Here is a 22,007-nt window from a genome sequence, read left to right on the forward strand (position 1 = left end):
GACCTAAGTGAAAGTCGGACGCCTAACCGACTAAGCCACCCAGGCGCCCCTGCATTTCTATATACCAATAATGAAATGGCAGAAAGAGAAGTTAAGAAAACAATCCTATTTACAATTGTACCATAAATAATAAAATATCTAGGAATAAATCCAACCCAAAGAGATGAAAGACCTGTACTCTGAAAACTATAAAACACTGATGAATGGGGGCACCTGGATGGCTCAGCCAGTTAAGCATCTGACTTCAGCTCAGGTCATGATCTCAAGGTTCATGAGTTTGAGTCCTGCATCAGGCTCTGTGCTGATAGCTCGGAGCCTGGAGCCTGCTTTGGATTATCTTTCTCTCTGTCCCTCTCCTGCCCATGTTCAGTCGCTCAAAAATAAATAAGCATTACATTTTTTAAAAGTTAAAAATATAAAAAAACATGAAAAATAAAAACCTTTGTCCATAAATGAATATTATCTTCTCAAAAACACCCTCTTGGCCAAATATTTGTAAAAATGAGTTAATATGTTAAGAATGATGTAGGTCTTGAAATCAGAAACTCTGATATATGTATCAGCTACACAAATAGGATATACTAACTACCCTCCCAACCCCACTTTCCTGTTTCCCAAACAGGAAATGTAATCATTTCCTCACAGAGATTTTGTGAAGATTAAATTATGTAACATATTTAAAAGTGCCGCCACAGCACATCACGTGCCTCAATTCCTCTCTTGCCATTCCTTACACAAATTAAATTATATATATTTTTGTAGAAATAAACAGAATATTAATATTAGATTCTTACCCTTTTCATATTTACATATATATAACTTAATGATGGTTAGGAGCATAAGAAATATAACCTGATATATTCAACTGAGTTGATAGAAGTCAAAAAGCATAGTCAGACTTCAAGTAACCTACAAAGTTTTTTTGTTGATTTTTCATATCTAGGGACTCAGGACTAGAGGTGATAGGCATTTATTGCTTTACACCAATTTAAATTGGTGTAACTTAATTCATAATTTGAAAAGTTGAAACATTATACACATGCTATATCATCGAGTGGGAATTATTATTTCTCCCATGTATTTATACCTTTGGATTTTCAAAATGACCATTGACGTTATAAGAAATATACTTCATGATAGTCAAAAACTGTATTCTCCCTCCTGATTACACATTTGCAGAACATCTGAATAATATATAAAATGAAATTATACATCACATGAGGATGTCCTGAAATAAGGAGAGTTTTCAGAGTGAGCAAAGCAATTTGATTTATTGATGCATTAATTATAATGTTAAACTATGTGTATCACATAAATTCCCAGAGAAGTTAACATTTCTGCCATCTTAAATACTTAAAATAGTTTTAGTCATTCTCTTATTATATAGTATCACTGTAAACAAATTTCAATAAATGGATATTATAAAACGTGTGATAGACAAACCATTTATATTAAGTAACATTGATTTATTAATATTAATATACATTTAAAACAATTTCACATAAGCAAATATAATTATAAATATATATCTGAATATTTATTTCTATTTAATGTAAAATTTAAGTTACTTAATGGCCTTATATGAATACATATGAAATACATATAAAAGTGATAAATGTATACATCAAATATATGATGCATGTTAATAGAAGTTATATTTACTGTGTTAGAATACCTTTAAATATAAGTTTCTGAAATCACTTATAAACTATTATGAGAAAGAAATTTTCTATGGGCACTCGTCACTCAGGTATCTATTTTTTATTTTTGAGATCTAAGAATTAACCAACTAAGCTTTTATGATGTAGATAAAGTATATTTCATATTAAATATCAAAATATGTGTGTTGTAATATAAATGTAGCATAATTTCATATATGTACGTATGTATGTATCAGTGAGTGTGTGTGTGTGTGTGTGTGTGTATATATATATATATATACACCTGAATGAATTACAGTACACGCTGTGAGATTTTCCCCTCTTTCTCACATCTCTGGGTTATGCACAGTAACACACATCCTACGGAAACCACCATGAATTGGCCTCGTCAGATGCCAGCTCTACTGTTAGAAGACCGTGTATAAATTAGGTGTGCTGTGACATATCTTTGAGAAGCCCTAAACATTTTTCAAGAATCCTAGGTCCAGGGTCCTTAAATTTGCAGAAGGAGACGGAAGCAGAAATTATGGGCGGTAAGACCTCAAGCTAAGGCTGCTTCATCCCCGGGTGGTGGCCACCCTGCGTCCGTGGGAGTCGGGACAGGTGCACAGAGACATCCCTGTGTGGTGCCCGCCCGCGGGAGGATGGGCCGAGTCAGGGCCATGGGTGTGAGGGCAGTCCCCTGGGCTCTGGCATAAACTTCCATGCTGTTAATTTTGCAGACGTCATTGAGGCTGGTTTCATACGAGCATATTCTTATTTTTCATTTTATTTGAGTACCAAATAAATATCTCGGTTTAATTTGAAGACACACAAGGAAAGTACTCCCACTTGGAACATTTGCTGCCATAGTAATTTTAGCAGTTGGAGGGATAATTACTCATATCATAGCTCTAATGAGAACTTCTTGTTTTCTCCCCTGGCAGAAAAAGAATCTAGAAGAGGCAGTGTTAAAGGAAAAAAATAAGTCTTAATAGTGAGAGAATTTGTAGTGTTTACAATGACCTGGACCATAAGATCTCTGCAGGTCATGTTAGAATAATGTCAGAAAGATGGGGTTTTCAGTGACGGCCAAATCATCCTTACTTGTTGTGCAGTTGAGAACCATTAAAGTTTTTGAAAGTTTCTTGATAATATGTTCATTACTATGTAATATTTTATTACATAAGAAACTAAAATATATTTTATTTTTAAATGTTTATTTATTTTGAGAGAGAAAAAGAGTGTGACTGAGGGAGAAGCAGAGAGAGAAGGGGAGAGAGAGAATCCCAAGCAGGCTCCGCAGTGTCAGTGCTGTCAGAGCCTGGACGCGGGGCTCAATCCCATGAACCGCAAGATCATGATCTGAGCCAAAGTCAAGAATTGGATGCTTGACTGGCTGAGCCACACAGGTGCCCCTAAAATATATTTTAAAAATAAGTTGCTATAAACTAAGAGTTGAAGAGTAGGCAATAGAACTGGAAATAAGAGAACATAGCAAATTAAGATCTAAAAGTCAGGGTAGTGAACATTCAATGACTAGTGTTTTAAAAGTCAGCAAATTAATGGGGTGAGAAAAGAGAGAGAGTCCAGACAAAATGTCTGGTATTATATTAAATTAAATTTTTGGAAAATATAGCCCTAGACTCTCATACAGGGGCTTCACGTTCTGTAATTCTGTTGCTTGAGGTGTTTCCTTGACGATTTAATCCAAGGTCCCAAACAGTACAGATCGAAGCAAGATGTTTTGAGAACTTATTTCTCTGCCAGCTCTCCCTTTCAAACCCTAATGTTGCACTGGTGATAAGACTTTTTTCATCCAGATGTCACTAATTCGTGTTTTACTAATTTCTATAAAGCTTTTCAGTATTGCTTACTGTTCTGCGATGGAATCAACTGCTGGCACAGACTGTGTACATGTTCATCAGAAACAGAGAACAGTTACCCCTGATTCTGGGGTGCCTGTGGAAATATCCCATGTGATACTCTGTTCAGCAAGAATAACCCTGTGAGAACGGAATGAAACGAACTAGTACAATAGCAAAATGTGGTGGAAATTTACATTTAATTATGTTAGTGGTTTAGCGTTTGCTTTTTTTAGGAAGAAACAACAGGAGTAAGTTTTTATTCTTGCCGAGATAAAAACTTGCAAGCCAAAAAGAGGAAATGCATTAAAAAGTAGACGTTGCTTTGCATGTCAGTAAAGAAAGAGTGAGCCTATTTAACGTGGAAGGAACAAGTGTCAGGGCTGGGTCAGTCCAGCCTGATTGCGGCAGGAAAGTATGAAGTTGACAGTGACCCCCAAGCACACATGCCAGGCATGGGAAGGGGGGAAGCATTGCCACCAGCGATTTCAACAGAACGCGCTCTGTATAACAACACTTTTTATTGTTCTGGAAATAAAAACATGACACCCCCCTGAAGGTTTAAAATGGTTAGAATTAGTCTCAAAATTGATCCTGCTGAAACATATCTTTAGGTCTCTATAGAAACAAGTATCAAAAATAAGAATGTGGTGTAATAAATCACAGGAGCAATGCCACCAGAAAGTCTGATTTCCTTTAAATGGATCTTGTTCTGCACTGGTTTTCCAAAGGTATCCAGACTAAACTTTAACACAGAAGATGGCACCTTACACGAAGATTTGAGTTTTCATGCCGGTCTGTAGCTCCAGTGCCCTGGGGGCAGCTTGGGGCCCCGTGTGGGAAGCCTCTGAATCTGGTCTTTATCTGGTCTTTTTACCGCGGGAGAATTGCCACCAGATGGTATTGGAGCTGAACCCTCCTGGCTTAAAGCTTATGGTTTCCCATGTGTACCTTAGATTGGGAACATAGATGAAAACACCCTTTTACTTCACCTTGTGGTGCTTAGCATATTTCCATCATAAATGGAATTTTATTATTAAGAATCTTTTAACATTATCTTTTAAAGGTCTTACTTTAAGTTACAAAGCCCTTGCACATCCGCTGTCTCACTAATTTATTGCAGGAAATGTAGGGAAAGGAACCTGGATTCTCGGATTAATCAGGTCCCAACTCTGGCCCTAGTTTTCTTTCTTATAAAATGGGTTTAATATTATCACCTCATGGAATGCTTGTATAGATTCAGTCTAAAGAAATATCCAGGGGTACCTGGATGGCTTAGTCGGTTAAGCATCTGCGTCTTGATTTTGGCTCCAGTCATGATCCGAGGGTCATGGGATTGAGCCCCATGTTGGGTTTAAGCCTATGCTGTGTGGAGCCTGTTTAAGATTCTCTCTTTATCTCCCTCTGCACCTCTCCCCTGCACGTGCACATGCTCTCTCTCTCTCTCTATATATGTATACACACACACACACGTATTTATATACATATACATACATATATACATATATTTATATACATATATACATATATTTATATACATATATATAAATGACACTTGGAGTTTCTAGCTGATATTACATATTTCAATTTAAATCATCATCATTATAATTATTATATTCAGTGTTTTCTTTCTACTTGTTTCTATTTCAGTAATTGTAATTCTTGTCCCCACTGAGTTATTTGTCTGTTTTCTTTAATAATAGAGGTAGCTGTTTGTGTCTTTTTGTGTTAGTTACTTTTATCTCTATAGCACTGGTCTGGCTGTAGAGCCTGCTGTAAATAAATTCATCTTGAATTTTAATTGGTAATCACAAGGCATGTCCTCAAAGAGCAGGGTAATTTGATAGGAAATGCATCTTCCTCTTGCTGAACATACTTCATAGGAATCTTCGTATTGTGAATCAAGATTCTTTGAAAATGACATTTAAATATATATATTAATATAATTTACACATTTTAAATAAAAATTCATTAGAAGTCTTTTACAAACTGTCTAATTTGTATCTGTTCATCCATTTGCATAATTTTACATCTTGCTTTGGTATTAGTTAATGATGGGTGTTGAATCTACCCATTGGATATTTCCAGTTTTGATTTTTATCTCCAAGGTTTTGACTAAAGTTTAATGTATTTATTAATATCTATGGCATGTGTCCCAGGAGATTTGAAAAGATGTAATTCAACAAAATTAGAGTTAAAATGATATTAAACCAAGTAATTCCTCTCTTTTGAAAATGTTTCTCCGAGGCCCTAGGGAACCTACTTGAAGCATATTGAGATCCGTGACTGCTTCCAGCTTTGAAGCTTCAGTTTTTAGAGAAATTAATTTGTCACGATACCGATGGAATAGGTAGTTGGGGTTTATGGAGCTCATTGTTGACTTGTACATAACCTGTTTGGTACCGGGGCTTTGCTGTCGTTATCTCATTAAAAACCTATCTCTGTTTCAGGAAATCGGCCATATTTTACATTTAGTCCCTCATCACTTTTCTGTTATCTTCTGCCATCTGCAAACCATTCAGGCTTGTCTAATTTATTCTTTGCTCTCACAGAATTCCAAGTAGGTAACCTTTCTTGAATAAATAAGTGACTTTGACATTATCTTTAAAAAGACCCACAGTGTTTTGATCTGAGTTGGATGGGTACTTCCAATTTCTCTCATTTCTTTTTATTACTATTCCATGGGAGAAAAACAGAAAAAGTGGAAATAGAAGTAGACCTTTTAAGGGTTTATGCCGTGTTTCAGAGCAGTCTGTTATTGTAGAAGAGTGAAATAGGATCCACACTGCAGCAGACCCTACTTCTGATGAAAACAGTGCTGGCCATTTACCTTAATGAGGCTGTTTCCGTGTGACACAGCGATGACCATTGTGCTCTGGGGTATATAGAACATAACTAAGTGATGACGGCAGGAAAAAGAAAACATGGTGCAAATATTCTGTACTGTAGTTTGAAATTATTAAAACTAGAATCCTGTTGGGAAATAAATTTTAGAGACTTCTTAGTAGAACACTGCTTCCTGACTGGGGACCCTGCCCCAGCACGTGATATAGACTGTGGGGCTGGAGATAAAAGTAGCGAAATCAGTCCCCCTTCTCTGTAAGGGATACATTCTCATACACCCAGTGCACGTCTGAAATCATGGTCGGTACCGAATCCCATAGACACTACGTTATCTCCTCAACCTACATAGTATGTGTAAAGTCTAATTTTATAAATTAGGCACAATAACAGACTAACAACAATTACTACTAATAAGATAGCACAGTTATAACAATATACTGTCATAAAAGCTATGTGAGTGTGTATCTCTCTCCCCCCCACAATATCTTACTGTCCTGAATGTGTTTACCCTTTTTGTGATGAAGGGAAATGATGAAAAGCCAAGCCGATCAGGTGAAATGAGGGTAGTGTCACACGTGCTGTGATGCAGCTTGAGGCTTTAGATCATCGGCTTCTGGACTGTGGTTGACCCTGGGTCACAGAAAGCGAAATGTGGACCGTGGACTACGTACAGCTGCCCAACTGCTAGAAGCTGACCTGATGACAGGTCACAAATTCATGACTCGTTGGGATACACACATGCACATCCAGTGGTAGGATACATGTCACATAAAATTTACCATTTTAACCATTTTTAAGTATACATTTTGTAGCATTAAGTACATTCACACTGCTGTCCACCCATCACCACCGTGGTGATCTTAAGATCGCCAAATCTCCAGAAAAATTGCATCTTCCGTGCTGAAACTCTATACATGTGAAACAGTAGAGACTCCCCCGGCCATTCTCCCGGAGCTTTGGGAAACCACCTTTCGACATCCTGGCTTTGTGAATTAGACAACTCTTCACTCTCAGCTGCTGTGTGCCCTTGGATGTAAAGTGAGTCTCCTGTAGACAGTGCATAGGTGTGTCCTGGTGTGTTTTTGTGTATCCATTCTGACAATCTGTGTCTTTTGACTAGGAATTATATTAGTCAGCGAGAGCTGCCATAAAAAAAATGCCACAAATTGAGTGACTTAACCAACAGAAATTGATTTCCTCACAATCCTGGAGGCTAGAAGTTCAAGATCAAGGTGTTGGCGGGGAGGTTTTTCTGAGGGTCCTCTCCTTGACTTGTAGATGGCTGTCTTCTCCCTCTGTCTTTACGTGGACTTCTCTCTGTGAGTGTCTGTCCTAATCCTCTACTTATGAGGTCACCGCTTATACAGGAATAGGGCCACCCCAATGACTTATTGTAACTTACCTCTTCAAATGCTTTTCCCCAAATGCAGCCACTTTTGTAAAGATGGGGCTAGAGCTTCAACATGTGAATTTTGAGGGGACATAGTTCAGCAAGACATAGAGCTGATTACATTTAGACAAGTACTGATTGAGGGGCACCTGGGTGGCTCAGTCAGTTAAGCATCTGGCTTCGGCTCAGGTCATGATCTCGCAGTCTGTGAGTTCAAGCCCTGCATAGGGCTCTGTGCTGACAGCCTGGAGCCTGCTTCAGATTCTGTGTATCTCTTTCTCTCACTCCCTCTCCCTCTCCAAAAGGAAAAAAAAAAAAAAGAAAAGAAAAAAAAAGAAATTACTGATCAGAAGGCACTTATTTTTACTGTTTTTATTTGTTTCCTGTATGTCTTATAGCTTTTTTCGGCCCTCATTTCTCCTGTTACTATTTTTCTTTGTGTTTAGTTAATTTTTTGTAGTGCCCTATTAGGGTCCCCATCTCAGTTCCCATTGTGCATTTTCCATAGGTATTTTCTTTGTGGTTGCTGTGAAGATTACACAGAGGATCCTAAAATTATGGCAGTCTGCCTCAGATTGGTCCCAACTTAACTGTAGTCCTTCACTATACCCTCACCACCACTTTATGCTGTGATGTCACAAATTGTGTCCCTATTTATTGTGTACCTATTAACACATATTTGTAATATTTTTATGCATTTATCTTTTAAATCATGTATAAAATTATAAAGATGGAGTTTCAAATCAAAACATAATAGGGGCTTTTAAAAAATATTTCTCTCTATAATTACTTTTACAAGAGAACTTTGTGTTTTTATTTTGCTTTGAGTTATTGTCTAGTACCCTTTCATTTCAATTTGAAGGACGCCATTCATTAGTAATGAATTCTCTGCTTTTTTAGTTTGTTTTTCTCTTAGTCTGGTAATGCCTAATTTTCCCTTTATTGTGGGGGAAGGCTTTGCAGGATATAGAATCCTTGGTTCACAGCAGCCTTTCTTTCAGTACTTAAGTATTTCACCTAATGTCTTTTGTCCCATAAGGCTTCTGCTGAGAAGCCTGGCAGTTTCATTGGGGATCTCTTTTTGTGATTTTAGTGTTCTCTTTCAAGGTTTGTTTTTGTCTTTTGACAGTTTGAGTATGTGTCTCATGGTGGGTGGCTTTGATTTCATCCTACTTGGAGTGTGTTTAGCTCCTTGGATTTGTATACTTACATCTTTCCTCAAGTTTGAGGAGCACTCAGATGCTACTCAAATTCATGTTTAAGACAGCTGTGCTTAAGTCTTTGTCTAGTAAGTCTGATGCAGGTGTTTCCTCGGGGACTATTTCTGGAAATTAATTTTACTCCTTTGAATTGAGCACATTTTTTTTCTATTTTTTGTATGACTTGTGATCTTTGTGGAAAAAAAAAAAGTTCATCTGGAATAGAACTTCCTCTCCCAGTTTTTGCAGAATGGTGTGGAAGACCTTTACAAATGAGTGGGCCAGTGAGCTGTAAGATTAACCTGGCATGAACACTTAATGTCTCCTCAGGTCTTTTCTGGGAACATGTCCTGTCTGGGTCTCTGTATACTTTTCCAGACCCCCATCCAACTGCTTTAAAATGTCTCACTACCCCAAAGGGCCTCATGCCAGATTCTCCTCAGGATCATAGATGTTCTCCTCTCTTCTTCTGCCTGTAATTTCTTGGCCCCAGTCACCTGCGTGGCCTCTGTGTCTTTGTACTTCCTAAATGCAACAGTCCACCAGCTCCATCCACAGCATCTGGCTTGTTTCCCCATATGAGCCCCAAGGCAGGCAAGACAGAAACCGGTCTCTCATGCAGACCCCAGTTCACAATTTGCAAACAAGCTTCTCTGTGCTTCTCCATTCTCAGAAGGGAACCAGGAATGAGGCCAGGAATGAAGGTGTGGGGCAAAAGTAAGCTACACCTTCAAGAACCCTCCTACCCTTATGGCTGTGGCTTTTGCTCATTGGGCATTTACTTGACTGCTGTTGACTTCTGACTGGTATCCAGAGTTCCTACAAAGTGATTTTATTTCATCTGTCATTTTTATTTGATGTTTCCCTGTGGGATGGGCTCCTGGAACTTACTCGTCCATCATCTTACTGATGTCACTGCCCTCCTTGCCGGATCATTTTTAAATGATAGAAGAACAAATATTTAAGTAGAAAAGAAAATTTTAGAGGTGAATCCATGTCTCACACCACACTGCAAAATGAGTATTAGGTGATATAAAAATCTCAATTAAAACCTGTAAGAAATAAGGATTAACTAGTTTGGAATGATGAAGTGCTTCCTAAGAATAAATTTATTTAATATATTCTAGTAAGATTTGTAGTTAATGAGGGATTATGTGCATATCCCAATTTCATCCTCATTTAGCAATGAAAACTGAATCTTGCTGTAATTATTGTCATGTTTTATGCACAGTTTTAATAAGATTCTTAAGGATTTCAGGATTGACCCAGATACATTTTTCTCATGGAATCATTTAAAATATATGTGGAAAAATATATAAACATATTATATATAGTTAATATATGTATTATAAACATCTGCATATAGATAATGAATTAATCTATTCAAGTAAACTTAAGCTGTAGGGAACATGAATTCCCCAAAAGGATATTAATATAGGGTAGGTTCCTGAGTCAGTAAATTTTCAGCCTCAACTATGATATCAAGGGTCCAGGTATTTGGTATATATATTATATACCCTTTATGGTATAGTCTTCATTCTGGGACCATAGCATTATGGTACAGACAAGTTCACATTCGAAATCCAGACACAGTACAATCCGGAGTAAAAACAGATGGTCCCTGTCGGCTCAGTGAAACGTCTTCCCGGTGGTACAGCGACAGACTTCCCCTCATGTCTCACCTGATGGAATTGAGTGACAGCCCCCTGTTGAGCAAATTTCTGGAAAGAAAGAAGGCATTGCCTCGGTTGGATTAGACAGTTTATGGGGTAGGATGGGTGTTGGAGTGGCAGCTTCTCTATCCAATAAGCAAGTGCGTCCTTTCACAACTACTCTTTGATTGTACAGTATCCCAGTAGGAGGAAGGCTTCATGGAACAGATTCAGAAAATAAGGCAGCACATTTGTGAAAGAAGAATGGTACTGCTCTTTTTAGTCCAATTATAAACATGTTCAACATTTAAAACATCATAGGTGATTTATTTAAATTTTCTCTGTGTAACTATTAACAAATATTGTCTTCATTTCATCCATGGAGAGTGGATGGATGAAGGCTTTCTTCTGTATAAACTTTGGCGTTTTTACCATTCTGCTCTTTTTTGTCCCACCGTGCTATTAGTTGTAACCTATTGTAATGCTTAACATAATAAGAAAATATATTCTTTAGAATTACATTTTGACCATTTCAATAGAAGGTGGCCTAAAGAATGTTGGTGTTTTTTTACTGGATAAGAAGTCTTTGTTTTTCAGATATAAGAATAACGATTTATTTTAACGTACCTCACTTATCTCAATTCCAAAATAAATCACATCCTAAGTAAGTCATCATGATCTAAGAACCAAGCCTGCCTAACATAAATTTATTCTCCCAGGGCTTCCCCAGCAGCTACACACACTTACAAGACTGTTTCTCTCTGTCACAGTGAGTCAAGGGGGCGCTGCGCTGGTCTCTGACATGTGTCCGGACCCCGGGATTCCAGAAAATGGCAGAAGAGCTGGTAACGATTTCAGGTAGGGGTGTAGGTGTTATCTAAAGAGCATGCTGTTTTCTCACATATGTGTAATTTCAACTTGTTGTTCTTAACTCTGTGTCATCTTGATTTAAATATACAGCTTCTCAATTATTATGAGGCTATTTTATGTGTAAAAATCTAAAGCATACTGTGTTTAAAACTTTCACATGCTGTAGAGTCGATGCCTTTCACTCTACGAGCAAGCATTAAATATTTAACCCTAAATGAACATGATCAGAATTTTGTCTCTAGGGTTTTTCTTCCTGTTTTTCATTAATTACCGTCTTATATTCTAATGCATTTTGATTAATGTTTAAAAAAATAGATGGGGCAAAAACTTAACTATAGCCTCATAATTATTTCATTCAAGTTTTAGAATAATGAATGTAAGTGGCAGTCAGTGCAATTTATTTCGGATAATGTTATGATTCACTTTACTAGGCTTGTGATGAGTTACACACTGCTTTCCAGTTGTGACTTTATTAATGTAGTGGTGATTGTGATAGTGCATTACAATTATAATGTCATTTATGTTTTTAATGATTGCAATATCATTTCTTTTCATTTTTGAATTCCATTCCATTTGCCAGTTTATAAGATGGGTACTCATACTAGGAGTAAGCTTCAAAATAAAGAATAAAGGGGGGTAAGAAAAGTGCTTTCCTCCTTGAGAATTTAACCGTTTTTGAAAGGGAAACAATAAAGGTACGTGTGGAGAGCTTGGGCTACTATAGTGAGTGGAAACAGAAAGAAAGTAGCTTCACCACTGGAGAAGGAAGAAGGAATATTACTCAGCGAAGCTGGAGTAGGAATGACCATTTTTAAAGATGTTATTTAATTTCAGTTATTTATTGGTGTATAACTAACAAGAGTGTTACACTAGTTTCAAGTGTTCACTATCGTGGTGCGATGATTTTATACACTTCTCACTGCTCATCAAGGTGACTGGATTCTTAATGCCTTTATCTCCCTCGCCCCTTACTCCCCTGGCTCCCTTCTGGTAACCAGCCGTTCCCTCTGGATTTCAGAGTCTCTTTTTTTGTTTGTTTCATTTCGTAACTATGGATCTCATATGTGGATAGGAGTGAGAAAGACAAGTAGTGGTACTAATTTTGAAAGGTTAACATAAGGATAGAATTGTCTATAGGCCGGCTGTAATAAAGTTGGTATAATTATATATATATTTTTTTCCATGAAAAGGAAACAAAGAAAATACCACGAAACAAAATGCTTTTGACTTCCTAGCAGTGTCTGCCTTGTTTGAGTGGCGGCTGATAAAGGCAGGTGCCTACTCCCACTAGCATATAAAATCACAATGAGTTGAAGGCATTCAGGAATTTTCCCTTTTGAAAAGGAACAAATGCATGCAATGTACACATTCTTCTTGCTAGACTCCATAGAGCTTTTTTTATTGTTTGTATTCCTTTCTTATCTCAAAAGTGACCTCCTCCCTTTTCCCCTTCCCCATTTCACCCTGGAAAAAATGTTCTCCGTGCCTCACTCCCAGAGAATGGTGCACATCCTTCAGTCTTCATTATTGTCCACATGGCCGTTTCCCCAGCCAACTCGCGCTTCTCTAGTGCAGGGATGATGTTTTATTCATCCCGGCTTCCTCAGTGACTGAAACGGTGCCTGGCACATAGGCACGCAGCAGGTGTTACTCAAGCACACCTTGTGTGTGAAGGAGACTGTCCATCCAGCACTCTGTCACCCCTGAAAATCTTTGCTGGGATCCGGAAATGTCCTTGGTCTGTTTTGGCCTAGCTCTGTTTTAAAACAGAATGAGTTAAATTCAGTCTGACCTTGCCAGGCCGTTCAAATTGCATGCCTTAGTAAAAGAACTAGAAACACTTCTCAAACTGCAAAACTGGACATGGAGCTCAGAAACATCAAAGGCCAGTGTCTATTCAGCACAAGCCTGGTGATGGGACGTGTCGGGAGCATCGTAGGGGCTGCGCTGCCGTTTACTCTGCTGCATTCTGACAACAGCCTCATTTGTGACAAAGAGGTGTAACTCTGGGGTAAACATTAGCCCCTCGGGCTGTGTCGGTGTGGCTTGGGGAAAACCAGTGAAGGAAGGAAAGGTGTTACCTTATCTCAGCTGAGACATTCATGCTTTCAGATTTCTTGTTTTCCTGGGGAATTTCCATATTGTTTCCATGTCTCCAAGTTCATGGCAATCAAATAATATAACAGCAGGGAAAGTGATTTAAAAGAGTTAAATTTTCTGTAGGACTAAATACAGATATAAGTATTTTTGCCATCTATGGGTGTGTATATGTATATGTGTGCACGTGCAAAACTGTGATAAACCAGTTCTCGTAACTTTTTTGTATACTTCAGAGGACTAGGTCTCTAGTCCTCTACACACTACTACATATAAATACTACCTACTCTAGTCCTCTACTACATATAAATACAGTTTTCTGTTTTTCTTTCCATTGTGAATGAATTTTATTTCTTTTCCTTGCCTGAAAGAGCTGGCCAGGACTTATATTATGAGGATGGATACAAATGGTAAGCCGTTCTTGCTCTCTTCTATTTCTTAATGTTTTATTTAGTGTTAGTAATCTCTACCTCCAACATGGGGCTCACATTCATGATCTTGAGATCAAGAGTCCTCTGCTCTTCTCCAAACAGGCATCCTCATTCCTGCTTTATTCTTGATCTTTGGTGGAAAGCATTCTGGTTTTCTTCATTAAGTGATATTAGCTATAGGTTTTACATAGATTATTTTTATCAGGCTGTGAAAGTGTTCTTCTAATGATGGTGTATTATAGGTTCTTATAGATGGATGTAGGTTTGCTCAGAATTTTTTTCCAGATCTATTGAGATGATCTTTTCTGTTTGTTTAATTGTTAATGTGATTTATCACATTAACTTCATTTTCTTGCATTCTAGGATAAATTACTTTGGTCATGATGTATCATCCTTTTATATACTGTTGGCTTTGATTCGCTAATTTCGTTTTAGATTTTTGCATGTATGCTCATGAGAGAGATTAGCCTGTGGTCTTTTCTTGTAATTTCTTGATTTTACTCTCAGAGTAATGCTGGTCTCATCAAATTAATTAGGGAATATTCTTTGCTCTAGAATATCCTTAAAGAATTTGTGTAGAATTGATAATATTTCTTTCTTCAATTATTGAGAGATTTATCCATGAAGCCATCGGAGGTAGAAGTTTCTAACAAAAAGTTTTTAACTTACAGTACAACTTTTTCCTACTTACAAAACTATTCAGGTTCTCTCTATGTAAGTAAGTAGCTTTGATAGTTTACATCTTTCAATGTATTTTTCAAATTTTTATCCAAGCTGTCAGATTTATTTTCATAAAGTTATTCATAGTACTTTCTCATTGTCCTTTAAATCAATAGTGGTGGCAGAATTCCAATTCCTGATTTTGGTAATTTGTGTTTTCTAGTTTGCCACATCCAGTTGGGTAGTGATATGTCAGTGTTATTGATCCTCTCCAAAAAAACGTCTACATTTGGTGTCACTTATTTTTCTATATTAATTTTATTTTATATTCCATTGAAATCTGCCCTGGTCTTTTATTAGTTTTGTTCTTCTGATTACAGTGGATTTATATGCTCTTCGTTCTGAAGTTTCTTAAGATTGAAGCTGTGATTTAAGATTCCTTTTTCTTTTCTAATGTGGGTATCTAGTGCTATAAATTCCACTCTAAGAATGGCTTTAACTGTATCATGAATAAATAGCATGTTTTTCTTTTTATGAAGTTCAAAAGACTTCCTATTCCCACTTGCGATCACTTCTGTGATCCGTGGGTTATAAAAAAGTGTTCTATTTAGTTTCCAAGTATCTACAGATTTTCCCAGGACTTTGTGGTCAGAGGACAACTCTCTATGACTTAAGTCCTTTTAAATTGACCAAGGATTGTTTTCTGGCCTACAATATGCTCTATCTTGGTAAGCATTTTCCGTGCATTGGGAAGAATGCATATTCTGTCATAGTAGGTGAAATGTTCTATTGAAGGTCTATTAGATCAAGCTGGATGACAACGTTGGTCCAGTCTTTAATATCCTTACTGACTTTCTGGCCACTTGTTCTGTTGTTGAGGGAAGTATATTGAAATATCCTGCTACAGTTGTGGATTTATCTATTTCTTTAGTTTTATCAGTTTTTGTTTCATGTCTTTGGAAGCTCTGTTATTAGTTGCATACATGTTTGAAGTTGCTATCTTTTTAATGAATTCAAATCTTTCATGTTATGAAGTGTCCCTCTTCATCTTCAGTAACGTTTTTGCTCTGAAATCCTCTTTGCCTTGTTCTGACTTTCACTCCAGCCTTCCTCTAATGTTTGTGAGAATGGTGACACTATATATGGCTTCATACATCTGCTGCAGCATTTAATCTTTTTCACTATATTGTTTTGGTTAAAATGTTTTTAAAAATCCTGTCTCACATATGGTTGAAAAATAAATGAACATTTTAAATGTTTTCTCCAAGTTTTTATTCAAATTCTAGTTAGTTAACATACAGTGTAATATTTGTTTTAGGTGTAGAGTTTAGTGATTCATCACATCCAGACAGCACTCAGTGCTCATCACAAGTGCCCTCCTAATCCCCTTCACCTATGTAGCCCATCCCTCCATGCTCTTCCCTCCAGTAACCTTCAGTTTGTTCTCTATGGTTAAGAGTCTGTTTCTTGTGTGTGCTACCATGAGTTTGACAGTTTTCCAGTGCTTAAATGTTTTTCCAGTAAGATATATGGATACATATAATATGTGATAAAAAATGATAAATAGTAATTTCTTTTTTAAAATTTTTTAAGTTTATTTATTTATTTTGAGAGAGACAGAGACAGTGTGAGCAGGGGAGGGGCAGAGAGAGAGGGATAAAGAGAGAATCCCAAGCAGGTTCTGCACTGTTAGCATGGAGCCTGATACAGAGCTTGAACCCCCATACCGTGAAATCATGACCTGCACTGAAGTCGGACACTTAATGACTGAGCCACCCAAGTGCCTGATAAATGGAATTTTCTTAAATGTTGACTGCAGCTTGGAATATGGAATCATAACAATAAATATTTTATACTTCTTTACCTTATAAGCCATTGATCTAGCTTCCATCTTGAAATGCTTTATACATGCATGATTTTGTACCATGATGCATTGGTGAATATTTGGCAAATAATGATTCATTGAGTTATGAATTCTTCTGAATGTTGATACATTTCACTATATAATATCAAAAACATTGCATATTTTAATATCTCTGTATATCTTATAAATATGTAAGCATTGGGAAGCTGTCAAGGTCATGGTGGCACATATAAATTTTCAAATTCTAATTTTTATTAGACCACTTGAATTTTATCATTGGTGGCAAATTTTATAAATTATTTTTCTTAAATAAAAGGCTCATTCAGCAACTCTCAGTTTGTTTTCTTTTTTTTTTTAATAGTTTATTGTCAAATTAGTTTCCACATAACACCCNGGAGCAGAGGTTTTACTGTTTCGGACTCTCTCCTTTTCCCCTCTCACTCCCCGTAGAGGATAGAGGGGGATCGCCTCCCACCCTGGAGTCTACGATCCCAGCCCGATTTTATCTTCCCCGGTTCGCACTCACGTTAGAAGGCTCTCTCAGTGGATTCTGCGTCCTTTGTCTCCCAATCTCTCAGGTTTTGTAAGGTTTCCAATGGCTTCAGATCTTTTCTGTGTGATGTATGGGCGCGAGTGCAAGTACGGAGCTCCTTACTTCTCCGCCATCTTGCCCCCTCTCTTCTCAGTTTGTTTTCTACATTTAAAAGTCTCTTATGGTTTTGCCTCCTTCTCTGCTTTTATCTTATTTTACTTTTCCTTTCATTTCCCTATGTTCATCTGTTTTGTTTCTTAAATTACACTTGAGTGAAAACATGATATTTGTCTTTCTTTGCCTGACTTATTTCGCTCAGCATAATATACTCTAGTTCTGTCCACGTTGTTGCAAATACCAAGATGTCATTCTTTTTGATCGCTGAGTAATATTTCATTATCTATCTATTTATCTATCTGTCTGTCTGTCTATCTGTATCACTACTTCTTTATCCATTCATCAGTGGATGGACATTTGGGCTCACTAGTTTGGCTGTTGTTAACAGTGCTGGCTGTAAACATTGGGGTTCTCTTCAAATCCTTTGGATAAACATCTAGTAATCCAACTGATGGTTCAAAGGATAATTCTATTTTTAACTTTTTGAGGAACCTCCATACCATCTTCCAGCATGGCTGTGCCAGTTTCCATTCTGGAGGATGGGCTAGTTGGGTGATAGGAAGTAAGGTGGGTGCTTGGTGGAATGAGTACTATGTTACTTGTATGTGATGAATCACTAAATTCTACTCCTGAAACCAATACTACACTCCATCTTAACTGATTTGAATTTAAATGTAAAAAAAGGCTCAGAAAATAACACATATGACACTCAAATACTATCAATAATAGCTTATCAGTTATTTTTTCAAATAAGAAGTTTCATGAAAACGAAGCAGTTAATCCAGCTCAAAATGCAGACAATTTCAGCGCTTCTCAATTGAGATCATGTCAAGCTTCAGTATGTACCACAAGTGTGTATGTACTCAATGATCAAGATTTATCAAAATTAATCACTTTTCCTGCTTCATCAGAGACTTTCCTAAGTGACGCTGGTCTCCTTCTCCTCCTCATTCTAGTGCAGGATGCTACTGCCTGCATTTGTGTAGGTCGCGGTCAGGTGTGCTTACCGTTGCTCTTTTACTATCATCAGTGGACATGGCAACACATGGGAAAACCGTATCTCTTCTAGTATTATTATAAAAACAGTCTAATATAAAAATATCATACCCTCTGAAAAGGTCTCACTACCCATCCAGGAATCTGTGGGCCACACCTTGAAACGAGGTACCCTATATATGGAAGTTGACTCTATCCAGCATAAAAATAATGGTTAGAGTCATGTGGAGAAAGGATATATGAACAAAGAAACATGCTATTCAGTTATTTGCTCTATTGTAACTAAGTTAAAACTGTGTCATCCCTACTGGTAGTTTAGGACTAGGTAATGCTCCTGGACATCCAATGTATGAGGTCACTATTTCTTCATCCACTGCCTCCATCCAGGTGACATGGAATCCATGTGTGTTCATATGCAAACTGTAAGACCATGCCCATGTAAAAAGATGCCTCATGACCATTAAGTGAGATGATATGTCATGGGCCCAGCATATAATTAACTGACTGTAAACGCTGCTGTTTTAAAAAGAAGAAGCTATTCTTGATTGTTTAATGTCTTTTGGAGACTGTTTTTAATGAAAAGCAATTCAGTTCTTTTCTAAATTCATGTAATCAAAACTAATGACTAACATATAATCCAAACTAATGACCAACATTGTCAAGATGAGTGGATGAATTCATTTGTAGTTACCACTGTAATTATGTATAATTCGGGGCTGTTTCTGTTTAAAGAATATTCACTATATTAGTTTGGTAAAATATTCCTCATCTGATTTTATTTACACTATTATTTTGTTTCTATGGAAATCTTTATTTTTTCCATAGACAATCTAAATATTAATTCCAGTATTATATATAAAGAATTCTAAATAATAGAAGCCTAAAATTTGAAGTTTTCTTATTTGAATTCAGATTATTTTGGGGAGTTTTCTAGTAAATTTTTCACCATTGACCACTCTCTGAAACATAAAGTGCATTGATTAGAACTGAATATTTATGGGTAGATTGTTAGAAAAATTCATATATCAGTATGTGGAGCTAGAGTAGGATTAGAGAATTTATGGATGGAAATGGACATCTAGTATCTATTTCCTATGCAGGTAGGATATATACTGTAGGTGCAGATGGATATAGTTATCCCACATTTTGCAAATACAGCTATTGAAATTCAGGATGTTAACATGCCAAGACACTGTAGCCAGTCATGGTTAGAGCTGGGATTGGAAACCGGATCATATTGACTCCAGAGCTTCTCTTGACCTCCAAGGTCCATAGTAAGGAAAATTACATTGACTAAATATTTTCACACCTGTCAGGCAGGACCGCTTGTCAGGGGTGTGTGGCTTATGGACAGCACAGTTAGCTGTATGAGGAGTCCAGGTGGGGTTCCCACCTAACCTTGAGCTCACCATTTCAAGCCGTACACCTTGCATGGGGTTGCCTACACTCAGTAGAAGGAAATCTTTGTTCTAATTGATAAACAAGAGAGAATGTCATAGTGTAATTTTGCATTAAGGACCCACTTAGATTAACAGCACACATGCTACACACTGCTGGGTTAATAGGTTCTTTATAAACATTGCATAAATATTATCTATTATACATACATATTATATAGCCAATGTCATAGGTTCTATGTCAATTGCATAAACATTATGCATAGTATCTCTTTATATACATTGTTGCTACGTGTTACAGAATAGGTTCTACGTATATTATTTCTAATCCTCAAATCTATTCTTCATAAAATTCTTTAAAATTTTAAAAATGTTTTTATTTATTTGTGTGCGTGTGAGAGAGAGAGAGAGAGAGACAGTGTGATTAGGGGAGGGTCAGAGAGAGAGGGAGACACAGAATCTGAAGCAGGCTCCAGGCTCTGAGCTGTCAGCATGAAGCCCAACATGGGGCTCAAACCCACGAACTGTGAGATCATGACCTGAGCTGAAGTCAGACGCTTAACCAACTGAGCCAACCAGGCACCCCTATTCTTTATAGAATTCTTAATCACAGTTGATAATAGGGACCTCCCAGATTTCTGTAAAACATGGGCTTCCATTCTCTTCTGTGGCCCTCCTTCCTTTTTTTCCATACGTGTGCCTCTAAGCTCTGTGGCAGGAACCCATCTAATAACGATCCTAAATTTATACAACCTGTAGTACCCATCCTAAAAGCCCCTCATCTTCAGAGTGGCCACAGCTACCTTCAGGGTTCTGTTTCTGTTTGCGATTCTTAGTCATGTTCTTAACCAAGTGTGGGTCTCCCTCTTACCACACCCAGGCACCCTGGACGTTGTCCTCAGGCAGAACAGAGCAGGCTAGTAAGGAAACGAGCTGGAAGAAGCAGAACCGGGGGACTGACACGCCCCTGGCTCTCCCTGGGGTTTATTCTTTGCAGGACAGAATAGTTTCCCGTTATCTCTGCTGTTGCCCAGCCCCACGCGTGTCCTCTACTTGTAGGACAAGGAGTCTTTGCTCCCAGTTTGCTTCAACCCATCATTTCAACCAAGTAACCCAAGTTTCTTGATGAACTGCCATTTATTTCTGCTGCCTTCCACATCCAGCCCCTCTTCCTTTTCCTGTGGCACGTTGATAATTTTCTTCCCTCTCTCTCTCTTTCTCTCTCTCTCTCTTTGGTGTTTCTTACCACTATTTTCTTTATAGATTGAAAATGTTGCTGCAGCGAGCTTTAGTATTTCTCCACCGCAGTTCAGTTTCAGTGACATCACAGCCACCTGTCTTCTGTTAACGTGACAGTATAAAGAATTGCACTAACAGCATGTAAACCAAGAAACAAATTTGGCATTCTTTTCCTCAAGAATTGCTATTGATTAGGTTCTCTCACTGACTCATTTTTTTATTAATGTTTAAATTTTAATTACAGTATAATTAATGTACAGGGTTATATTAGTTTCAGGTATACAATATAGTGATTCCACAGTTCTTTTTCTATATAAAGTTTATATATTTATTTTGAGAGAGAGAGAGAGATTGTAAGCAGTGGGGGGAGGCAGAGAGAGAGAGGGAGAGAGAGAGAGAAAGAAGGGGAAAGGAAAGCATCAGCCTGGAGCCCAAAGTGGGGCTCAAACTCAGGAACCATAAAATCATAACCTGAGCTGATGATTTAACTATTCCATACTCACCCAGTGCTCATCGTGACAAGTGCACTCCTTAATCACCTGTTTCCCCCATTCCCTCACACACCTCCTTTGTTGAGTCCATTTTTAATAATTTTGAGTGGAGGGAGGGGCAGAATGAGAGAGAGAGAGAATCCCAAGCAGGCTTCATGCCCAGCACAGAGCTCAACACGGAGCTCAATCCCACGACCATGAAATCATGACCTGAGCAGAAATCAAGAGTTGGATGCTCAAGTGACTAAGCCACCCAGGTGCCCCTAGGTCATTTAAAATTTTTAATGTTTATTCATTTTTATGAGAGAGGATGGGAGGTGCAGAGAGAGGGGGAGACAGAGAATCCCATGCAGGCTCCGCACTGCCAGTGCAAAGCCTAGTGGGGGCTTGAGCTCATGAGCCATTAGATCATAACCTGAGCCAGAGTTCGATGCTCAACCAACTGAGTCCCCCAGGTGCCCCAACACCTAGGTCCCTTTTTCAAATGTTGGAGGAACGAGAGAAAACCAGGCAACTTTTAAGCCACTGCAGGTGTGGCTGTGGTGGTGGTCAAGGGCATCCGTGAATTGATGTCTTATCCGTGGACGGAGAGAAGAGTGTGGATGCTGCCTGGGAACTTTGGTACCTCCATCTTGTACAGTCACCTCATTTCTTGCTTTGGGGGAGCCTTTCTCTTGCTTCCTATTTTTCTTTCACTTGCTATTATGGAAAGTTTAATTATAC

At 37.8% G+C, this 22,007-nt stretch overlaps 1 protein-coding gene across 1 annotated transcript in view; it reads left to right on the forward strand.

Moving 5' to 3' along the window:
* The window catches only part of CSMD1 (CUB and Sushi multiple domains 1), a 1,564,948-nt gene that overhangs the window by 1,012,066 nt on the left and 530,875 nt on the right, over nt 1-22,007 (forward strand). The window contains exon 8 of the mRNA XM_077771883.1: nt 11,361-11,448. Coding sequence (XP_077628009.1) covers nt 11,361-11,448 — 88 coding nt within the window. The remainder of the gene's footprint in view (nt 1-11,360; nt 11,449-22,007) is intronic.

The sequence above is a fragment of the Crocuta crocuta genome, unplaced genomic scaffold, assembly GCF_008692635.1.
Source record: "Crocuta crocuta isolate KB4526 unplaced genomic scaffold, BGI_CrCroc_1.0 scaffold111, whole genome shotgun sequence".
In the NCBI taxonomy this organism is placed as follows: Eukaryota; Metazoa; Chordata; class Mammalia; order Carnivora; family Hyaenidae; genus Crocuta; species Crocuta crocuta.